Source organism: Dermacentor albipictus, chromosome 3 (genome assembly GCF_038994185.2).
Source record: "Dermacentor albipictus isolate Rhodes 1998 colony chromosome 3, USDA_Dalb.pri_finalv2, whole genome shotgun sequence".
NCBI lineage: Eukaryota > Metazoa > Arthropoda > Arachnida > Ixodida > Ixodidae > Dermacentor > Dermacentor albipictus.
The window spans coordinates 110,526,451-110,549,448 of NC_091823.1; the positions used below are offsets into that span (position 1 = coordinate 110,526,451).

Below are 22,998 nucleotides of genomic sequence, written 5' to 3' on the forward strand. Positions count from 1 at the left end.
AATTCAGGGTCTTTGATACCCTTTCTCATCTCGTTGCTGTCTGTTTGATAACATGTGAATGCATGCTTTGCCATACTTTTCATACCTTTTTGTCAATTGCGTATTGTTTTTATTATCAGCTTTCTTTTCGTTGCCACACGTGCAAAATACAAGTTGCTCAGTGTCGTGAGCTCCGCACGTGGTCCACGCTAATCGATTCAACGCTAACAGAACTACTGCAGGTGACTGAAAGCCAAGGGACATGCAGCGTTGTCTGAAAGTGGCTAGGAGTTCCTTTGAGGGAGTAAGAGACTGGCTCTCATATAACAGAACTTTCGTGACGCCATTCATTAAATGCAAAGTTAAATAGCGCCGGAAACACGCGAAACGTTTATAACGCGAACGTTCTACGATGTGCTTTCGGGCTTTGATGTTCCGGAAAGCTGACATTCTGTGTGAGTTCTTCTGATGGCGCACCCAGTCAAACGCCTTTCAAAAAACCGAAGTGTGCTAATTCGATCTTGGCATAAATGCCTCTCTTATTTATTTATTTATTTATTTATTTATTTATTTATTTATTTATTTATTTATTTATTTATTTATTTATTTATTTATTTACTTACATACTTACTTACTTACTTACTTACTTACTTACTTATTTTGTTTGTTTGTTTGCCTGCTTGTTTGTTTGTTTGTTTGTTTGTTTGTTTGTTTGTTTGTTTGTTTGTTTGTTTGTTTGTTTGTTTGTTTGTTTGTTTGTTTGTTTGTTTGTAGCAGTCACGCATACTCCACCGCTAGTCGTTGACCCAAGGAGACATGGTAATGTCTTCCGGGTGCTGACGTCCACGACTCCTTTAAGGCGTTCGGCTGCTCCCCTTGCGCGGCTTATTTGGCTTCGTCATTGCTCCCGCAACAATTGGTGATCGGCCGAGTATTCTCTCAAAGGTTGGGAGTTATGACCAAGACACACGATCGAGCGCCTTTCCGTGGCAGGCTGTCGCTGCTGTGCCGGTTCTCAACAGCCCGCTCCTAACGCGGCGTCGTCTTCCATTTCGATGCTTCCTCTGACGCCACCGCATTTCTGACCATTGGACTCTAGCTTCCTGCTCACTCCGAAAATAGTCGCTGTTTCGGGGCACAGCGCATCAGCTGCGAGCGATTCCGCAGCTTCTACATCGCCTGCAGGCCCTCCGTTGTCATGGTTGTAGAAATTCGCGATCTTGTCGCTGCTTTGCCTCACGAGAACCCCTCACTGCACGCTTAAGACAACGCTTAAGAGAACGCTCACATACGACAGGCTCCCGCCTCTCAACAGGCGCGTCTTCAGTATCCTTTAGGAGCAGACAATCTCGTTCCTATCCAGTTTTCCCATGATCTTCGGCACAGCGAGTACTAATCGCGCCTACCGTTTTGACTATAACGTTATCAGCTACAGGTACACGTAAATATTTCCACTTCGCAGGGCCGTTGACGAAAATTGTCAAGTTGTCCTTCTCCCCACAAGGTGTGTGAATGCGGAGAAGCCAGCTTTTTGAAAAAATTTTGGGGCCGTATTTTTTGGGTTGTCGCCTGAGGAAGTAGACGCTTTCCTTGCAGCCTCGATACGCAGCCTATAAGTATTATACACGTCACTGTGCGTCCTTCAAACCAGCGCAGAATGCAATCCGCCTTGCTTTCTTTGAATAAAAAAAATACAACTCTACCGCGGTTTTAGCGTTGCCAAGTGGAGCTTGGCCGCTATTAGACTTTCTTGTTTTAGACTTTATTTGAACACAGTAATCATGGGCGACACCAGAAGTTTGCTGTTCAAAGTGCAGACCGTAACTTTTCATTTTCGTTGGGATGCAGGAGGGCACCACATCAACAGGAGATGTGCGTAATGCCGTAAGCAGGCTTCCCACACACCTACTTTGAATTAACAAGGATGGGGTAAGTGGGTTAGAATTGTCATTCGGGCGTCAAATAGCGGAATGCGGACACCATGCCTGCTGCCTTCCCACCCTCTCACCATCCGAGCTTTGAAAACGCGTACTTCAGGTTTAACAGGGCTATTAGCTGGAACGCGGCCAACTTCGTCAGCCCAAGTGAGCTGTGGGAAAGCCTGCTTACGGAATTCCGCATATCCCCTATTGGAACTATGTACGGCGGCAGAAGGGACATTGGGGAGGAGCAGGAGAAAATATCCGGGGTTTCGCACCCCCTCCTCTACCGCTCAGCTTGCCCCCTCCCCCCGCCCCCTGTAGAGCCGCCCCTGGCAGTATCACTCAGTAGAGCTGTGTTAAGTACACAGACAAAAAACGCAAGGGGACATGACGCGGCCAGGCGGCAGAGTGGCAGAGAAGGTCCCTATTCATTGAGTAAATAATTAGTAAACAGTTGTGGGGGGTTGCTTGTATCATATATTTTCAAATAAAGAGAGGAAAATTACTTTTTACGTCAACTTCGCAGTTTTTTTTTTGTGTGTGTGTTTGTGGTCCGGTCATTGACACGGCGGCGCTGAAGTCAACGATACAGAGAATGCACCATTCACACATTAGCCATCTCCCTATCTTTGCCACGCGCGAAGCTGACAATATTGTTCGTCACGTCACGTCTCGTCTATTAAACAATCCTTCGACGAGGGGCGCCGTTTCCAGCAATGTTTGGAAGAACACATACAGAATCACCGCGTTCACTTCATTCTTCTTTTCTTCGTTTATTTATCTTTTTATATCTGCAGTGGCAAAGCCGTCTCTAGCGCTCAATGGCATGATCCAATGTTATGTGTACTTTGACTTGATCGAGCATTCGTTTATTGCACTTCTCCGTATCCCCAGTCAGAATTAAAGACCCACTTCGAATTCGACGCAAACTTGAACTTTACCTATACCCTCAAACACGCGCACATCAAACAGGAAAAGACTGTGCAACTCGCGCTAGGACGAGCAACTCGAACGCTGACGCCTTTGTCATTTCGTCGCTCCTCTTCCGGGCCTTATGCCCCGTCCTTAATGCGACGTGCAAATACCACCAAGAACGAAATATGCGACGCGAAGAGGCGAAGGAGGTGAGATCGCTCGAACCGTGCTTTATACTAGAAGTCGTCTGCGTGCATAAATTTACTAAACTATAACGCAAAAATAAGTTTTTTTTATTTGAGGTTTTTAAACCTCGAAGCTAGAACACTCCGGTTCGGTCGGGACAGCAACTCCCATTTGTTGCCTCTCTCTCACTGCTCCCCCCGTCTTAACTTTCCTCCACATTCTTCGAGAAATTCCGAGACCCTAATTTTATTAAGAGCTCGGCGGCGCGGGCAAAAAGGGATACTCACAAAACCGGGGTGAAGTGGGTGGCCGGAAGAAGGGCGATATATGGACGGAGGAAAGGGCGAAGGCAAAGGGTGCCGCGCCGGCTCGAGAAACGCGCGGACTCTCCTTTGCCCTAATTGAAAATACAAACGGTGTGTGTGTGTGTGTGTGTGTGTGTGTGTGTGTGTGTGTGTGTGTGTGTGCGCGCGGCGCCGCGTCGTCGTCGTATTCGCCTCCGCCGCCGCCGTTGGCGCTGCTGCTGCTTGTTCCTCGTCGTCTGCTTCGTCTTCTGCTTTTGCGTCGTCGTCTCCGCATCGTGCTCTTTCTTGACAGAGCAGCGGTTCGTTCGAGGAGAACGAGCGGCCTCCGAGGTCGCTTCAGTGGCGCGCGCTCTCGTCCGGACCGTGCCAAAGAAACGGGTGCGCCCGGAATTCAGACCCATTTTTCAGGACTTACTTTCTTTCTAAGTTGCTTTCTCCCCCCCCCCTTACCACCCCCGTCGCTGTGCCTCCAGCTCAGGGTCGTTCTGAAAACTTCACTGGACGCTGTCACCAGGATGCCGCCCCGGGCAGAAGACACTACGTGGTTGGCGCCACCAACGGCGCGTTGTCGTTGCTGGCGCGGAACATTAGAGATAGTGGGGGGAGAAACAAAAATAAAGCGATGAAATATAAATAAATCGGAGGCATCACCCGTGTCCACGGAGATGCGAACTTCATCTTAGCTTTTTCGTGCCCTGCTTGGTGGATAGGCTAATCATCGGACCCCAATATTGCTTCTGTGAGAGGAAAAGGAGGGCGCGGGTGCTAGAGAGAGGGGATTATGGAAGGGTAGGGCTAGAAAGATTGTCGATGAATTAGAATGTTAGCCGTTTGCGAACAGACATTGTGCGTAACACAATGAAACTTTATGGAAGTAAAGTGTACGTCAGGACAAATGCGCAGCAGAAACTACAACGTTATGCATGCGCTGTAAGCACCGAAAAAAATCTATATTGCTGTTGGAGTCCTTAAGATGGTCTGACAGCAATTAGAATTTCAGAATTGCTGCCTTAAAGCAAGTGGCAGAACAAATGTGCTTGAAACTTTGCGCTCCCCTCTATAGGCCTTCTATATGCTTCGCTGTATGCTTACCTGTATCTGCTGTGATGAGCTCCAAACTCTACTGCACGTGGTAAAGGGCATTTCTGACAAGGCCAGGCTAGCAACACACCTCCTCCTCCTCATCCTCCTCCACCTCCACCTCCTCCTCTATGCTTAGAATCAATAGACAATTTTATCATAGCGTCCATGGCCGCTTAAGTGGACGCACGAAAAACGGCTACAGCTCGACTACACGCATGTCCTCGAAGAATACTTTAGTGGAGCGTTCCGCATCGCCAACGCTAAATGTCAGGGCTCCATCTGGTGCATGAAGACCTAAGTATTTCCGCGGCAGTTGCGTCATCGGTTGTTTGGTCTAACACCATCAAAACAGAGAGTTAATATCAACAATGGTGAAAAGCCGTTATGCTTTCTTCTGAGAACAACGTGAGACTAAGTGAAAGGTGATTTTGCAAATGTATTTATTGCTGTCGGGACAGAGAGCAAACAACAAGAGCGAATACGAATCGAAGCCCATGTAGCGTTAGAAAAATACGTGCACTGGCCATCTTTTCTCACAATAGCTGAACGATGTTGCGTACTCCAGGGTAGCGTATCGTACTGCTGCCGAGTTGCAGCGACGCCTGCCTATCGAAGCTCGACCAATGTTACTATTGGGTAGCGTGGCGTTGTCGGTGGGCTGCAGGCATCCGGTAGACCATGGCGATCAGGCAAGGTCGAGACGATTTCTAGTGCGCAATTTGCACGGTTTATTCAAAGGTCGGTAAAAGATGATAAGAAGAGAATGAAGTGTTGAAAAGTACATTTCGGATCCTCTTAAATAGGCTCTCTACAACAGTTGGAGGGATCTTGCTCCCGTCGACGTCACGTGACAGACACGGAGTGTGGTTTGTGGATGGGCGTCCCGTCTCCGTAGATACCAAGCCTGCAGCAAGGAATGAGCGTCCCGCCTCCGTATATACCAAGCCGCGGGTCCGGGTTTGTAGACGCTTATCCTTCTCCTCTGCGCGTTGCTGGTTCGCGGAAGTTCTCCTGCAGAGCTTGACAGTTCGAGGAAAGGGTCCCTCAAAGTCGCACACACACAAGAGGTGCCCGTAAACACTGCGGGGCGTCCGCCAGACCGGCATACACTCGAGACAAACACGGCGAATTAGGAAGTCACACTTCGTTTCGATGAGGCATGGTGGTCGAGAATTCATTTTGCACGGGGCGCTAGATGTCGACCGTAACAACGACTGCAGTGCTACATTCAGCAAATTTAGTATGAAGCTCTATGGTCAAGACAAGGTCGCGCTAGCCGGTTCGCGCTGGCGTGCCGGTCTCTGGCGACTCCCTTGCCGTGAGGCCACGGCCATGATGACGAAAGCAAGTGTGAAACCAACCCGGAAACGCGAAGGCTGCGTGCACCCACTCCTCATCCGCGAGTTAACAGGCGCTTTTGCTCGCCCTTCACAATAGTCTTCGATTGCAAAATCTTATTACAGTGAGTGACGCTTTCGTTTCGTGGATTACCCATAAAATGGGCGTTCAGCGCATGGGCGTTCAGCGTTGGCCTACGCATTACGCGGGTAATATTGTTGCTTAGTAGTAACCTCCGCAGCGCGTTTTGTGTAATATGTGTTGTGTTGAGAAAGAGCGAGGATTAAATACTCGCTATGAACAATGCCGGAAATCATTTTTAGAACTATTGTAGAAACGCGAACGTTCGTGAACCGATTGCATGAACTCCATGCTCAACCAGCTGGTTTTAGTGCGATAGCAATTATGCAGACGATATTGCCGCTGCTCACGCTGTCGGACTGTCCCGCTATCGACGTCGCATGCGCGGAGGGTGAGAGGGTCGACGGAGACGCGGAGTGTGTCTAGCTGCAAAAAATCAACGAAGCGAAGTGGACGCACCGTGAGTGCTCCGCTCAATCGACTCGGTGACAGAGGCTGGGCATAAATCACGCAAGCGTCCCTCTTTCCGAATGTTCGCTTTGCCTCCTGCGTCGTCGAGTATCGTCGATGTTCAATTGGCGCTCGCACCTCGCCGAGCAGGTGACCGCTGACGATGGGGCGAGATCGCATGAGCGCATCTCGCCTTTCCGAACGTTCACTTGGGCTCTCGTGATTCGCCGGCGCTGAGCTTTCCCGTCAGCTCTCGTCTGCTCGGCGAGGTGGGAGCGCCAATCGAACAGCGCCTATGCTCGATGACGCAGGAGGCAAAGCGAACGTTCGGAAAGCGAGACGCTTCAGGACAGCGTTCTGCCTTCTGCTGCTCGCACGAGCGTTGTGTGCTCGCGCATTATAAGTGCACCAGCGTTCCTGCTTTGCGGCCGTGTGTATGTACCGTTCTGAGCTGTACGGGCAGTGAACGTCAAGCTAACGTTACCTTTCACTGGGCGCTTGCTAATGCCGTTTCCCGTTGGTCTCATATGGTCCCATCTCATGCACGAATCGAGGAGCAACGCCTGCAACGCCACTGGCGGTACACCTCGTCATGCCAGCGTTGTAAGTCGCCTGGTAGCTGGCATCACTGTAAATATAATTTACGCCCCTAAATGTGAAAAAAGGGTGTACACTTGTACACCCTTTGTACATTGCAGCGCTGCTCTACCCGATGGGTTGTATTAACAGTTGTAGAACAAGCAATGTAGCTGGAGCAAATATTTCGACAAGGGGACTTGTCTTAAGTCCCCTTGTCTATTATGTCCAGGCAGCAGCTGCAACAACCGCGAAGCCTGCCTTCCGACCAAGGCCGGTCTGGAGGCAAGTATAAAATTATTTCACTCGCATTCCCCTCTATGGTCCTTCTCTTTCTTCACCAACTCCTGTTGTTAGTTTTTTTTATTTCGTAGTTCGCAGCATCGCCGCTAGCTCAACGACGAGAAATGGCGCCATTCTGAGGAGCGGCGCATTTCACTAACATCTCTCGTTTTTGTTTATCGCTTTGGGTGTAGCCGTTGGCTCCGAAAGCGCTGCCTAAAAAGAGTTGCGTCCTTCCATCTGAAGAAGTAGAAGAAGAAAAGGTCGGAATAAATAAGGAGGATAGAGTCTGCGAGGCTCGCACCCGTCATTCTTCATGCGGCTCAAGGAGAAGTGTTCGCATGCAAGTGAACAGAATTCGCCGCCCGCCTCGCAGAGCGGTCGCGAGCGCTCCCCCCCCCCCTAAAAAAAAAGAAATAGAGAGAGAGAGACCCTGCACGCAGGGCGCGCGGGCATGTCCAGACAGGATCGAGGACTGGTGTGGCGCATATACGTTTACTCCTTCATAGCGCAGCCTTTTCTTTCTGGATTCTTTTTACTTTGGCGCATCTGCATGCTTTCTTTCAGTGACGCGGTTTTCTTCTCGGCTAGTTGGCGTCTACACACACGCCCCCGCGTACATACATACATACATACATACGTACATACATACATACATACATACATACATACATACATACATACATACATACATACATACATACATACATACATACATACATACATACATACATACATACATACATACATACATACATACATACATACATGCAAATAACGCGCCGCGTTATCTTACGTTGACAAGTGTACAGTAACACACCACCACCGCGTCCGTTCAGAATCGAAGAGCTTATGATTGCTGGTTACCAGGCATGTTATTCTAACTATACCACGCACTATCTCAGCCTTCGTTGGCAGTATTTCAGTCCCGCGCGCACTTTTCCGTAGTGATTTCGGAGGCCACCCATTGATGACGTCACCGGTCCGGCGCGCGTCGCACGCTTGAGTATAGTACAGTTTACAGGCAATAGAGAGCGCGGCATTGTGCGATAACTTTTTGTTTTTTATGCAAAAGCGTCGAATGGTCCATTTAGCGAGAGAACCGGCGTCTATCGTCTTCTGTAGCAGCGAAACGGCACCCTAAATTCGCATTGTCATTGGCTGCGACGCCACGTCACGAACCCGCCTCTACCGTGCAGAGCGGGCGAAAAGGGACGCCGGCTGCGCTAACGCGCCAGATGTTGCGTGAGGCGGCGAGAGGGCATCGACGCGACGCCACGTCACCTTTGTTCTCGCTCTCGGAACTCGGCGCCCGGTCTGTATCTCTCTCTCTCTCTCTCCCACCCCTACTGGGCTTAGCTGATGCGCGCGCCTGCCGGCCTTGGTAGCCGCTGCTGCTGCCTCCGTCTGTCGTCGCGCAGGACGTCGGTGGCACGCGGCGTTGGCACCGCAGGCTGCCGCCGCTGCTGCTTGTTTGCTCGGGCAGCACGTACCGCTAGGGTGCATTACTTGCAGCGCAAAACTGGAAGGACAGATCAGCGGCGTTCAATTGGACATTGATGCTTTCGCATTCGCAACTCGTAAGACGGGCTTAGGTCCCTAATCTTTTTTTTTTTTACGTAAGGTTGCCCTTCGACATAAAAATTTTTGCTGCCAGTCATTGTATCTGCTGGTTCGATGACACTACATTAGCGCTGCAAAGCAGCGCAATGCACTGAAATCTGTAGCGGACTATGTTCTTGATCCGTTGTAGGCTCGTCCTTCTTTCTCCAACTGACTTTTCTTTCTATATTTATGCGAAGCATATTACGAGGGCTCAACCCAGCTCCTCAGGCGCGGCGGTGACCATGAAATCACGTGACACCGTGACGTCACGACAGAGGAGAAGTGGCTTTGGCTCAACTCTTGCAAGACGGGCTGGGTGGGAATCGAACCAGGGTCTCCGGAGTGTGGGACGGAGACGCTACCACTGAGCCACGAGTACAACGCTTCAAAGCGGTACAAAAGCGCCTCTAGTGAATGCGGTGTTGCCTTAGAAACGCGCTGTTTCTAAGGCGTGCGTCTCTTGCTCAGGCGCACATTTCGTTGCCGCGCCGAACGCTGCTTTGCTCGACGCTCACCGCGTCCAATGCGGGGCGCGTAGTCGCTGCCCTGTAGCCCATTGTCTTACACCCCTTGGCGGGTCGACGGGAACGCTGTCGCGTTCCACTCTTGAAGGCGAAGAAGTAATGCATGAGTTGTTTCTTCGTCTAGCCGAACCAAATATAGCCAAGCAACAGCAGTTCACCAGGCTAAACAGTGGTTCAACAACTAAAATAAAGGCTAGTATGCTTCGCATCCTGGGCTTAACCTTACCTAAGCCACAGCCATTTTTTTTCAATGCGATGGCATTCATTTTGATACTCCTACCCGTTTCTGCTGAATATGATTGACCTTGAAGCTGCGCCCAGTCAGCCCAATACAACGCCCCTTCCCACACAATATATATATATATATATATATATATATATATATATATATATATATATATATATATATATATATATATATATATATAAATGCGATGTTATTTCTCTCTGTACCCCCACTACATTGTTGAGTAGGGTTAGCTATCCAACCTCGAAACTGTACAAAGGCAACGTAAGAGATTCACAAACTATTTAGCGGATAGCAATAATGGTAGTATCGTAAATATGACATTCTTTCATTCGGGGTGTAAAATGAGCCTGAAATTTTCTACCTAGAGATATACAGCACGTACTGAATGTCTAATTGATGACGTATTCGCTAGAGGTGTACATAAGTTAACATTGGGAACGGATGTATTGTACTTAATTATACACCGTCACCAGAAGTTTAATTGATCACGTACTCGAAATACGTTAAACAATTTAAATCCGGAATGTGTGCATCCTACTTAAGCATACATTATCAACGGTGGTTTTATTGATCACATATTCAAAAAAGGCTATGCAAAATTTGAAATTGGGAAGTTTGGTATCGTACTTAGTCGTACACTGTTGACATGTGTTTAATTGATCACGTATTCCCAAGCGACACACAAAATTGGAAATTGGGAAGGTATGTATTGTACTTAATTATGCACCATCAATGAATGTTTAATTGATCACGTATTCATGATAGGTATAAACAGTTAAAAATTTGGAAAGTATACGCACCGTATTTATTCACACGCTGCCACCGGAAGTTTAATTGCTTATCTATAATCAAGTTGTATGCAAAATTTGGAACATTCTGAAGAATACACGGTCCCCCACTTAGCAGTCACGAGCACTAGATAATCTGCGCGGAACAACAAAATCGCCTTAAATGCCATAAATCTGGTCACGATAAGTCTATGCAAATTTGGAAATGGTGTCCTAATTCACCGTAACACTGAAATGCTATCGTAGTAGATATAGTCGTAAGACATGGCTTCCGCAATGTATATTTTTTCTATAGATCTTTTTTTTTGCAGGGCCAAAAATCTGGTTTCCAAAATCTATTTCGTTTAAAATGTAATTTTTTCACACGCGAATGGGAGCGTGTCGTTTTCTCGAATCCGCTTCTGCTTCTTATATGCCACATCTTACGGGCTAGCGTGTTTTGCCTCTTAGAGACGTCGTCTGCTTTGTGAAGTGTCGTGGCTTCGTACTTCAAAGTTGGCGAGAATAATATCTTCTACGCTTTTGTAGCGCAGGCAGAACGGCAGGCAACACACAGTGCTATGTATAGTGTGTCGTCTAAGCGTTATTCGTTGCCATAGTGTGCCTTATTTTGTGTAGAAGTAGAAGATGCCACGTCAAGAAGCTCATATAGATACCCTCATTGAAATTTACGACTCCTTTTTTATCGCTCATTCCTTTATTTGACTCTCGGAAGAAGAAGAAGCCGAGGTGCGGACGTCCCTCACACCGGCTCCGTCGTTTTTGAATGTTTGTGCAGCCGTCTTTGCCGCCATCACGGATTCAAGCACATCACTGGATTTGTGAAGTCACCGAGAATTCGCGGACACCTTTCTTTAAGGTGGGACTTCCATTTTTGGACTTTTACTGGCCTTTCTTGGCGCAAGACCTAAGTAGGCCTACTGGCCCCGCCGGGCCGCGATGGCGGGCACGCGCATGGAAGATGAAGACGCTACCGGATTAGAAGAGAATGAGGAAGATCTAGGTTGGCAAATTGTGACAAGCCGAAAATTTCGCTCCACCACAAGGATTGCTGGCGATGGGAAAACATCGCCGCAGAGCCAGCAAGAGCAAGGCAACAGCAGCAAGAACAAGGGACCTACAACCACTATGTTCAAAAATCGGATTGTCAAGGCATCAAGGATGCCCCAATTGCCCGAGGAGCACAGCAAGATCATCATCCGTCCACGAGGAGGTCTCAACTTGAGCAAAGTGAGCACCACAGCGATAGGCGTGGCGATTATTGAAGCATCAGGCCTGACTCCGCAACAAGCCCGAGAGGATGTCGTTTGCCCTAACTTCACGCAAAACATCGTGGTGGTTAGTACACCAGACCCCAGTCATGCTGCCAGGTATGTGCGAATCAGGTCAATAGTTATAGGGGAAACTGAATATGAAGTGAACGCCTACGAGACAGCTCCGCATACCACGTGTAAAGGGGTGATTCGGAGAGTTGACCTCAGAGACAATCAGGCCACGATAACGCAGAACATTGTGCATGACTTTAACCCACTGGCATTGGCAGCCAAACGCATTAAATCCACGGGCTCGGTCATCGTTCTGTTTGATGGGCTCAAGGTGCCCAATTATGTCAGATACGGGTCGACCCTTGTAAGGTGTTGCCTGTATAGGAAGCAGTTTGATGTCTGCTATGCTTGCGGAAAGATTGGACATCGGGCAGATGTATGTCCAACACCGGACGTGGTACAGTGCAGAGGATGTGGAACTCAAAACCCGGAGGACAATCACATGTGTGTGCCTAACTGCAAATTCTGTGGAGGGGACCACCCAACTGGGGACAAGACTTGCCGACAGCGGTACCAAATTCCATACGTGGTGCGAATTCGACGACGAGAACGCAACAGATCTGCATCGGGGGCGACACCACCTCAGCTGCAAAGGGATGCCCAAACGGGCACCAGGGGGCGCACGCGCTCAAGGAGCCCCACACTGTCAAGACGCCACTCGCCGTCGAAGGGCAGAAGCCGCTCCAGATCACGTGAAGTGCAGGTGCGCTTCGAAGGAGGAGGGCAGACGCCTGGCGACAAGACGACATCTGGAACAACCTGGGCCGACAAAGTGAAAGGTACTGTGAGGACCGCGGAGAGCGGTGCGGGGCGGCCGGTCGGAGATAATGATGCCAGGGTAGAACAGCTAATTAAAGAAGTAACGTATCTCAGAAAGGCAAATGAAGAACTTACTAAGCAGGTTGTAGAACTTCGCAAGAACTCGCAGACTAGCTCCACAAAAGTAGCAATAGCCAAACCGGTGAATAATGACAACAGTCAGGATGAAGAAAACACACCAGCTCCAAAGAAGCGGGCAATAAGCCCAGTAGAAACGACAGTGTGCTCGGCTTTGGAAGAGTTCAAGGAGGCGATTAAACAACTTAGAGATGCCATAGACAAAACTACCTTCAAAGTTGATAAGTTATGGAAATGGAGACTGACGGCTGAAAAGAGGCTTACCAAAGTAGAAGCGCAAGGCGAGGACGACGAATACTTACCCTCAGAAGCAGAAAGCGTCAGATCACTCCCTGGCGCGTCGGGGGGTTCTACGAAGCGTACTCTAGCGGGTAGCAGTAAGGCGGGTTCTATAAGCAATGGCTAGCAGGGGGAGCTTTACCGTGTGGCAATGGAATTGCCGAGGATTTTATCACAAAAAAGCACCTCTCATGCAGTTAATAAAAAACTCTGCAGACAAACCGAAAATTATTATGCTGCAGGAAACCTTGGCGGATGACATTAGCCTCTCCGGATACAAAGCGACATGCAGGGGCAAAGAGCCGGGTAGGGGGCTAGCCACGCTCGTAGATAAGAAAATACCTTACATAGAACATGATTTGCACCTTGGACAAAACAAATTAGAATACTTACTTGTGGAAATAATTCTGAAAAGGAATAGAAGCAAACCGCAAAGCCTCTTTTGTCTTAATGTTTATAGCAGCCCTAGCGACATGAAACAGAGTTTCAGGGCGCTTCTTAATAAGACTATGGCTATTACTAAGCACGCTCCACTCATTATTGGAGGAGATTTCAACGCCCCACATCAAACCTGGGGATATCGCTGGAATACTAAGAAAGGGGATGGACTCTGGCACCTAGCTACAGATCTTAATCTCTCCCTCATCACAAACCCAGCTTATCCCACTAGGTGTGCTACATCTACATGCAGGGACTCCACCCCAGACCTTACTTTTGTATCAAATTTAGCGAACGCTGGCTGGAATAACTTCAATATTGACCTGGGTAGCGATCGTTACATATTGCAAATACTATTGGAAACACCAGGTAATGAGATAAAGCATTTTAACTACATTGACTGGGATCTTTTTCGGAAAGCAAGGAAAAGCAGAGCTGAGACAGAGACAGGAGAAAAGAAAACACTCCAAACTTGGACCACTCAGCTCAGGGAAGATGTAAAGGCGGCAACGAAGGATATTACCACAGAGGAGGATATCGAAATCATGGACAGTAGGCTGGCGCACTTGATTGAAGCCAAACAATCTATGCTAAAAAGATGGAAAACGCAACGTCTGAACAGGAGACTCAGGAAGCGCATATCATTGTTGAATAGGGAGATTGAAGAACACTCCAGAAATTTACAGAAACAACAATGGGATGAGCTTTGCAATTACATAGATGGTCGAATCAGACGTGGTGGAAATTGGAATTTACTTAGACATTTGCTTCATGAGAACGACACGAAATCTAATAGGAGAACAGCAGTAGCACGACTCGTCCATCGTGAGAGCCAGGACACAACGGAGGAGGCCATTCTGGATCGGCTTGCAGCTAAGTATTTACTGCTTAAGGATAGCAATGAGAGTACAGACCCGCCTGAATATACAGGGGAAGACTGTGAGCCTATGGATCAAGACTTCACAGAAAGCGAAGTTCGTGCAGCCCTGTACGACCTCAACAGTAGATCTGCTGCCGGTCCAGATGGCATTTCCAATAGGCTGTTGAAAAATTTGGACGATGAATCTATAACATATTTAACAGAGTATTTCAACGAACTCTGGAAAAATGGTGATTATCCAAAGGAATGGAGAATTGCTAACACAATTCTTATTCCCAAACCAGGCAAGCAACTAAATCTAGATAACCTAAGACCCATATCGTTAACATCATGTCTGGGCAAAACCATGGAGCATGTCATACTCAATAGACTTACTAAGTATGTAGAAAACAGAAATCTTCTTCCGCATAACCTGATCGGTTTCCGTCCTGGACTTTCGACTCAAGATGCAATGCTTTTAATCAAACATCACCTTATTCTTGCTAGCCCGCTGCATACGAGAGCTCTTCCAGGCCTAGATGTAGAAAAGGCCTTTGATCGCATCAAGCACAGGGCCATATTGAATATCCTCTCGGAGATGGGATTAGGTAAACGATTGCACAATATAGTTAAAGCCTTCCTCGGTGGCCGTTCTGCTTGTCTCAGGTTAGGCGAACTCCAATCGACAACTCTGGAACTTGGGAATCGTGGGACACCACAAGGGTCCGTCCTATCTCCCATGTTATTTAATTTGGCAATGTCAAAAGTGGCTCGAGGTCTCGCGCAGATTGAGGGTATCCATTTTGCTATATATGCAGATGATGTAACAATCTGGAGTGCCGAAGGTAATATGGGACAAACAGAGACCAAACTACAGGAAAGCATTTATGTCGTGGAAACAACACTTGAGGGTATGGGACTGAACTGCTCTGCTAAGAAATCTGAACTATTGGTACTACGGAGCAGTAAGCGTGGGCGCAAACCGAACGGATATATCCCAGTGGAAGAACCCCGCATTGACATATACGCGAAGAATGGAGAACCAATCAGGCAGGTGGAGACTATCAGAGTGCTAGGACTTCTCCTGCAAGCGAATGGATCTAATTGCAGGATGATACAACACATCTCTAACAAGTCAGAAGAAGTCATTAGGCTTCTGCGTAGAGTTACCAACAGGCATAAGGGGCTAGGAGAACACAGTGCCATAAGATTGGTACATGCATTCGCCTTTTGCCACTTCTCGTACGTGGCTGGCATGCTACAGTGGACACAGGCTGACAAGAACAAGCTAAACGCTTTAATCAGACGACTTATAAAGAGTGCACTAGGACTTCCCATCAGCACGGCTAACGATAGGTTATTGCGCCTAGGGCTGCATAACACACTAGAAGAGATAGCTGAGGCTCAGCAGGTGGCCCACCAGGAGAGACTAATGGGGACACGACCTGGGAGGGCGCTACTTGAAGAAATTGGCGTAGAAATTAACAACCACACCAACGAAGGAGAATTACTAACACAATTGCAAGCGGGACTACGAGAAACAATAAAGACGACCCCGTTCCCTAGAAACATGCACCCGACACATAACCTCGAGAGACGAAAGGCAAGGGCGAAGGCACTCCTTCAAGACATAGATCAACATAAGCAGCAGGCGGTGTTTGTTGACGCTGCCTGGGTTAAAAATAAGGATGCGTATACTTCTGTTGTTGTAGACACTCAAGGTAACATACGGGATGCCATCACCGTCTATACCAAGGACCCAACAGTAGCAGAACAAGTAGCAATCGCCTTAGCCATTCGGGCTAATCGGTGGACACATATTTACAGCGACTCTAGAACAGCCATACGCAACTTTACCAACGGATATGTGACACGGACAGCAACAAAATTACTAGAGAAGGTCAACAGTGAGAGGATTGAAATCCGCTGGTTTCCTGCACATCTGGGGGTAGTGGACGGAGCTCGGAGAAACCTCAATGAGGTGGCAAATGAAGCAGCACGAGGACTTTCTAGCCGTGCTCTTCAAGACCGAGCAACTTACGCTTCACCCGGGGAACACAGGGATCGATTATTAACATATAACGAAATCACGAAGCATTATTATTTAAGCAGAAGGGAGTACCCATTGCCACACGGTAAGCTTTGCAGAGCCCAAGCGGTCACATTACGTTTGCTACAGACTAGAACATACCCAAGTCCATATTTTATTAACAGGATCTATCCTGAGAGGGAAACTCAAATCAACTGTAATAAGTGCAATGGCATCATTACTCTTGACCACATGCTTTGGCAGTGCCCCGCGGTCTTCACAGACTGCGACAAGGAAGAAGAATGGTGGCGGCAAATGCTACATAGCGAATCACTCTCTGACCAATTACGGGCAGTCCAGAAGGCCCGCGATGTGGCTGAAGGGCTCGGCCTGACAGTCCCAACGTGGGAGCGGCCCGCGTCAGCCTATGGTTGACCTTCAGGACCAAATAAAGTTCCTCATACCATATTCCTTTATTTATTTATTTATTTATTTATTTATTTATTTATTTATTTATTTATTTATTTATTTGCTTGCCTTCTTTAGCCTCAAGCAAAACACAGCCTCGCAGGACAGACGCGCGCACGTCCTCACCAGCTGTCCCAAATACTCGCCTACAGCGCGACAGCTCAAGGTTAACACAGGCCGCGCAATTAACAAAAGTGCAACGAAGACGCGGAAAAGGAGGCCAGCGCATATAGCGAGCGCAAGATATCACGTGTAGAGGCACCACCACGACGACGTTGGGGGAGGGGGGGGGGGGAAAGAGGCGGATGCGATCGTTACGGTCGTCTCGGCCATTCTTCGTTTTGTAGCCGGCCGGGCGTACATTATACTACGGCGTCTGCAGCAGCGGCGAGCATCCTGCGTCTGCTCGACGCAAGACGCGATGCGGCTCACTGCATTGTGCGCGCAGAGACCGCGCCATTGCGGCAGTATTCGGCCGAAATTCGGGCGGCCGTGGACGCTATAGCGATTGTACGGCAGCAGCGGAAGCAGCAGCAGCGAAGGGGGCATCTTTAAGCGAGATGGGCCTCTCAGTGTCGTTCTAATGTAACTCGCAGAACCCAAGATAGCCGCGGAGGCCGTGTACGGGAACACGGATTCGGTCGTACTTACGCGTCCGACAGTAAAGCGCCGTGTTTCTTTCTTCTTTCATTTTTTTTTTACTAATAACTTTAGAAGAGAGCTTTTGTGATTACTGCTGCTTTTGGTGTACTCAATGTCAGAGTTTGGGCTTGGTATGTTGAACATCTTAATTTTGGACACTTTTGGAGTCGTTCTAAAGAAGTACGCAAAATCCCTGATAATCGTTTAGAGCGTTTCATAGGAATTCTCATAGTTAGGCTGCGACACGGGCTTGGCCGCACGTACGCGTACTAAGGGGACGATTTCAGTTTTTATTATATTTCTTTCCAACAACCTTAAAGAGAAAGAGAGAGAGAGCAAGGAGAACCAGGTGAGCGCCCGGTTTGCCACCTTACACTGGGGGTAAGGGAAATGATAAAAGACTCACTAACAACCTTGAAAGAAGATATTGCACTTATACTGCCGATTTGATTGTAATAATTCGACCTCAGTGTTTGGGCTTGTTGTGAATTTAGACACTTTTGGAGTAGTAGCACTTCAAAATGCCACCGTTGTGAGTGTTTATAATTCCTCGAAGCTACTGCGCAAATACTTAATCTCAACTTTTGTGCCCTGGGACATTGAGATGTATTTGCAACAGGAAGGAATGCGTGTAATTTCGTGACAATCTTGATCGAGCTTCATTTATATCGCGATGTGATAGATCATTGGATGAATGTTTTCGACCATCTGATGCGGTGAAAATTGTGTTTCCTTTCAATCATCACCCGTAACAATTAAGTGTCAAATACTCTAGAGACTTTGCAAGATTGTTTAAAGACTCTAGTTCTCACGCGCGATATCCCCAGTATTAAAAAAAAAGGTTTTTGGACATAGAACTATTTCTAATGAGCAACATCTGTTAGATATAGAAACCGAGGGCTTCTAAGGCGGTATTGGTAATTACCTCTCCAAGCTTCTCCACGCTATTGAACAGAAGCAAAACCTATACCTGCATTACGCATGCACTAAATAAATCATTTACTCTCGTACTGTATGTGAGGAGGCCTTCCATGCTCAGATTGAAAGATTGCTGTTCGCAGGGTACCCTGGCCACATATTTGCCTATATCGTAGTAGCCTATATCGTAGAATCGCGTGCGTGTTTGTGTGTGTGTGCGTGCGTGCGTGCGTGTGTGCGTGTGTGTGTGTTTGTGTGTGTGTGTGTGTGTGTGCGCGCCTGTGTGTGTGTGTGTTCACACAATCTCAAACAACCTAAATAAAGTTAGTGCAGCGCTCTAATGTTATTGCAGTGTTCTGTGGCTGCTTTGGGTCTCAGAACTAGCTTAGCAAAAAGAGGTACGCTTGCGATAGAGCTATATGCTAAAGAGATAGAGAGAGAAGTAAACTTTATTGGAGGCGGAAATTAGTAGTTGAGATCCTGGCAGAGGAGCTAGCGTGGACGCCATGTGGCTGTGATGTGGTTAGCCCACTCTAACAGCATGACTTGGCATCCGTCTTGATCGCACACTCCCAGGCCTCGAGCGTGGGCTAAAGGATGCGTACCATATTAGAAACAAAGAGAGAGCATGTATAAATGACATTTCGGTATTCTTGTGTAGCAAAATAGCAATGTTCTAGAAAGATTGCTGTAATTTATTTTGGTTTTACATTGCGTATTTTTTTTATTAAAATTCTTTTAATATATCTTTTTTAATACAATTCAATTGTGAGTTACCGTCTGTACCTTGTCTGCCTCAGTTCCCCGTCTAAAGCTCGTGCTTATTATTCCCCGCAAGAATGAACCAACCAGCCCAGCAAGCGTTATTCTATTGGAGCATAAAGTGAGCATCGTGCCTCTCGCAACTCTAAAATGACGTGCGCACTAGAGCTAGTATATATAATAAAGCGACATAGAGAGAATATATATATGTAGACTGAAGGTAGTATATGATATAGTGACGTAGTATATGATATAGTGACATGAATTGTGGGGTTTTACGTGCCAAAACCACTTTCTGATTATGAGGCACGCCGTAGTGGACTCCGGAAATTTCGACCACCTGGGGTTCTTTAACGTGCACCTAAATCTAAGTATACGGGTGTTTTCGCCTCCATCGAAATGCGGCCCGCCCTGGCCGGGATTCGATCCCGCGACCTCGTGCTCAGAAGCCCAACACCATAGCCACTGAGCAACCACGGCGGGTATGATATAGTGACATGCGCACTAGAAGTAGTATGCAAGTTCCTCCGATGGAACGCTTGCCGCAAGATAGCGGAACAGCTTATTATTTGTTTGTGTTAGTGCTGTTGTTCCTGTGCTTCCTCTTTAATAGTTCAATAATAATGTATTTTGATTAATAATAATAATAATAATAATAATAATAATAATAATAATAATAATAATAATAATAATAATAATAATAATAATAATAATGAAAAAATAGAAAGTTAGGCGTAATCAGCAAGTCCCATCAAAATAGATATTGCGCCTGCTAGGGGAAGCGAACGAAAGGGGGAAAATAAAGAAAGAATAGTGGAAGTGTAACGCAACTCGTGGAAATTAAACACGGGGGATCGATCAAAGCGCAAGGCGTTGTCGGCATCGTATTTGGTGAGGCCGGTGCCCTCGTCGGCCTGTCTTTTTTACTCCTCCTGCCGCAATTACGTCCCCAGCTTTGAAGACCTCTAACTTTTCATGGCGGGCTATGATGACTCTCCGTAACGTGCTCCCAGGTACATCAGGTTCTTGAAGCGAAGCTTCATTAGCGAACACTCCCGGACTTTGCTGAACAAGGCTGCTGCTGGATGTTTCCGCTGCTGTCTTTCCGAATAGCTCATACAACGAATCGGTTCACGTATAGCTCCATCTGCATTGCCCTTACAGAAGTGAACAATCATTTTTCTTAATTAGTTGCACCCTGTCCATCCTGTCCATCCTATCCAAGTTGTTGTTGTTGTTGTTGTTGTTGTTGTTGTTGTTGTTGTTGTTGTTGTTGTTGTTGTTGTTGTTGTTGTTGTTGTTGTTGTTGTTGTTGTTGTTGTTGTTGTTGTTGTTGTTGCCGCATCATACACGTGCGCCCCCGGAAAGACAAAAATTTCAATTGGTTTCTGCGTTCGACAGCACAATGCAAGGAAATGCGTTGGACAGTTGGTATACACTGTGGTCGTGCACCATCAAATTCTGCGGTAGTTCAGTGCCGTCCGCAAGACTTTCCAATGTTTCCTGTGATCTCAATAAACGTAACGTTCCCTCGTAATGCCTGATCTGACGTACAGCCACGCAAACTGGTAGGGCAACGTGCAACGTACCGCTATTGCTGCGAGCGCACCAGCCAACGATAGTCTTCTTATGCAGAAACGACGGATAGGGTACAATATACTTCGCGGCCTACGCGTGAAGTTGCATTCGAGGTGCAGATTCCGCACTTGAGTGCGTTTCTCGAACGTTCAGGCTTCATGCTTACGCCGCCATGAATTTAAACTATGGGCTTTATTTTCTTGGCAGTTGACCTTGAGCTGTCTTTCAAAACTACCATCTTTGTATGGTTCGTGCACCCGTAGTATGCGTTTCACTTCTTTTGCATATCTTGCGTACTCTCATGAATACGTATTCACGTTCGTATTAATTTTTTATAACGGTATTTGAGTGCGCTGTGGACCGCTGTCACTGAAAGGTCAGTCATGATCTTACTAATGGCCCCGTGGATTTTCTTCCTGGCATCTCCTGTCAATATGAAACTGACTCGGTTTCATTTGATCCGATGTTATACGATTCGATTTGATTGCTTGTTGCTGCTGACCGATCCCTCGCGCGTAACATTTTGTTGTTGTTTTTTCCGCGCAGGAAAAAGCAGGACGAGGTGCAGCTGCTCGAGTCGGCCATCGGCCAGCGCAGCGCCGAGCAGCGCAAGCTTGGCGCCGAGCTGGAGGCCACCTGCCAGATCTGCCTCAAGACCAAGTTCGCCGACGGCATCGGGCACATCTGCAACTACTGCAACATCCGCTGCTGCGCCCGCTGCGGGGGCAAGGTCACGCTGCGCTCCTCCAAGGTCATCTGGGTCTGCATCCTCTGCCGCAAGAAGCAGGAGCTGCTCATCAAGACCGGGCAGTGGATACACGGCGGATCGCAGCTCGTGCCGCCTTCCGCGGGCGGTACGACCGCCAGGGGTCGCCTAGAGCGCGCCCACTCCGCCGAGAAGGTGCGTCCTTTCGTGCAATGCCGCTTGGGCGTGTCTCGAAAACGTCGCGTGCTACTCGTCTTGAGGTTGGTAAGGGCGTCACGGAATCTCCAGTAGCTGGTTCCTTAGCAAGAGGATAGCGGTTGTTACATACATACATACATACATACATACATACATACATACATACATACATACATACATACATACATACATACATACATACATACATACATACATACATACATACATACATACATACATACATACATACATACATACATACATACATACATACATACATACATACATACATGCATGCATACATACATACATACATACATACATACATACATACATACATACATACATACATACATACATACATACATACATACATACATACATACATACATACATACATACATACATACATACATACATACATACATACATACATACATACATACATACGTGTGCGAGAACACCGCCCCCCCCTCCGTTTCTTTCTTCTTCGAGCGCATCGCCGACGTAAATTGTACCCTAAAATGATCTTAACACGAAGCTTTAGCTCGGGGACTCCTATCTGAATGCACGGAAATGGAAAAAAAAAATCATTTTTCTCGGCAACCACTGCAACGAATTTGATGAGGTTCGCGACATTTAGAAGAAAAAGTTAAATTCGAGTGACTATAGGAAGCGAACTTTTTTATGTAAGACGTCAACTTTTTACGAAACTTTTTCAAGATTGCAAAATTTGAGAAAACGAATTAAACTATCAGGTTTTCAACTCTGTAGCTTCGCAACGAAAAAGAATATATAAATTGTGAGAACTGCATTTAATAAAATATCTAAAGTGGACAAAATTGATGCATTATACATCCCTGCGAAATATATTACTAGTTTGTGTATGGGACTATTGCAAAGCATTTTAAGAAATCCATGTAAGCTGTAAATTTTACCAAATCCATTCGCTTTATATACTCTAAAAGACGCAGTTTACAGAAGTGCGACATCTATTTTTGGTGAATAGCTACGTATTTGTTGTAAATTTCCTGCTTCTTTTCTTTCTCTTACCAATTTTCGGCAATGTATACAACAATATCAAGCTCCAAATCAGAATTCTGCTTCCAACAATCACTAGAATTAAACTTTCTCTTTCAAGCGCAATAAATTTGTTAAGCATCAGTCCAGGGGTCACCTCAGAAAAGCATTTCAGCGTTTTAGTTGTCTTCGGATAGTCGGCATCAGCATTGCGCCCGAGCTTTGTGAATTGATTAAAGTGACACTAAAGGAAATATCGGGCCGGTTATATCGATAATGTATTTGTCTGTGACTCTACAGTCGCTTTCTGTGAGCCAATAAATGACTTTATTGCGTAGAAAATTGCCACCTAAATTATACCGCTATTGCTTCTCAATTTCAATCGCCCACGCCAAAGACAGACGAGTTGACGTCATCCTCGCGTGATTCCCCCCCCCCCTTTTTTTGCCTCTCTCTGTGAATCAGCCACTGTTGACGTCACCAGTCTAAAATAGTTGGCGCCGCTCCGATTTTCCACTGTCGTCATTTTCTCGGTTACAAAAGCTGTGGTGTCGCTACGAATGACGCATCCCTTATTAGTGGAGTCTATATCTTT

At 47.0% G+C, this 22,998-nt stretch overlaps 1 protein-coding gene across 4 annotated transcripts in view; it reads left to right on the forward strand.

Moving 5' to 3' along the window:
• The window catches only part of Rim (Rab3 interacting molecule), a 176,618-nt gene that overhangs the window by 81,328 nt on the left and 72,292 nt on the right, over positions 1–22,998 (forward strand). For all 4 annotated transcript variants that reach the window (XM_065440232.2, XM_065440231.2, XM_065440233.2 and 1 more), the window contains exon 2: positions 21,026–21,380. In XM_065440232.2, coding sequence (XP_065296304.2) covers positions 21,026–21,380 — 355 coding nt within the window. The remainder of the gene's footprint in view (positions 1–21,025; positions 21,381–22,998) is intronic.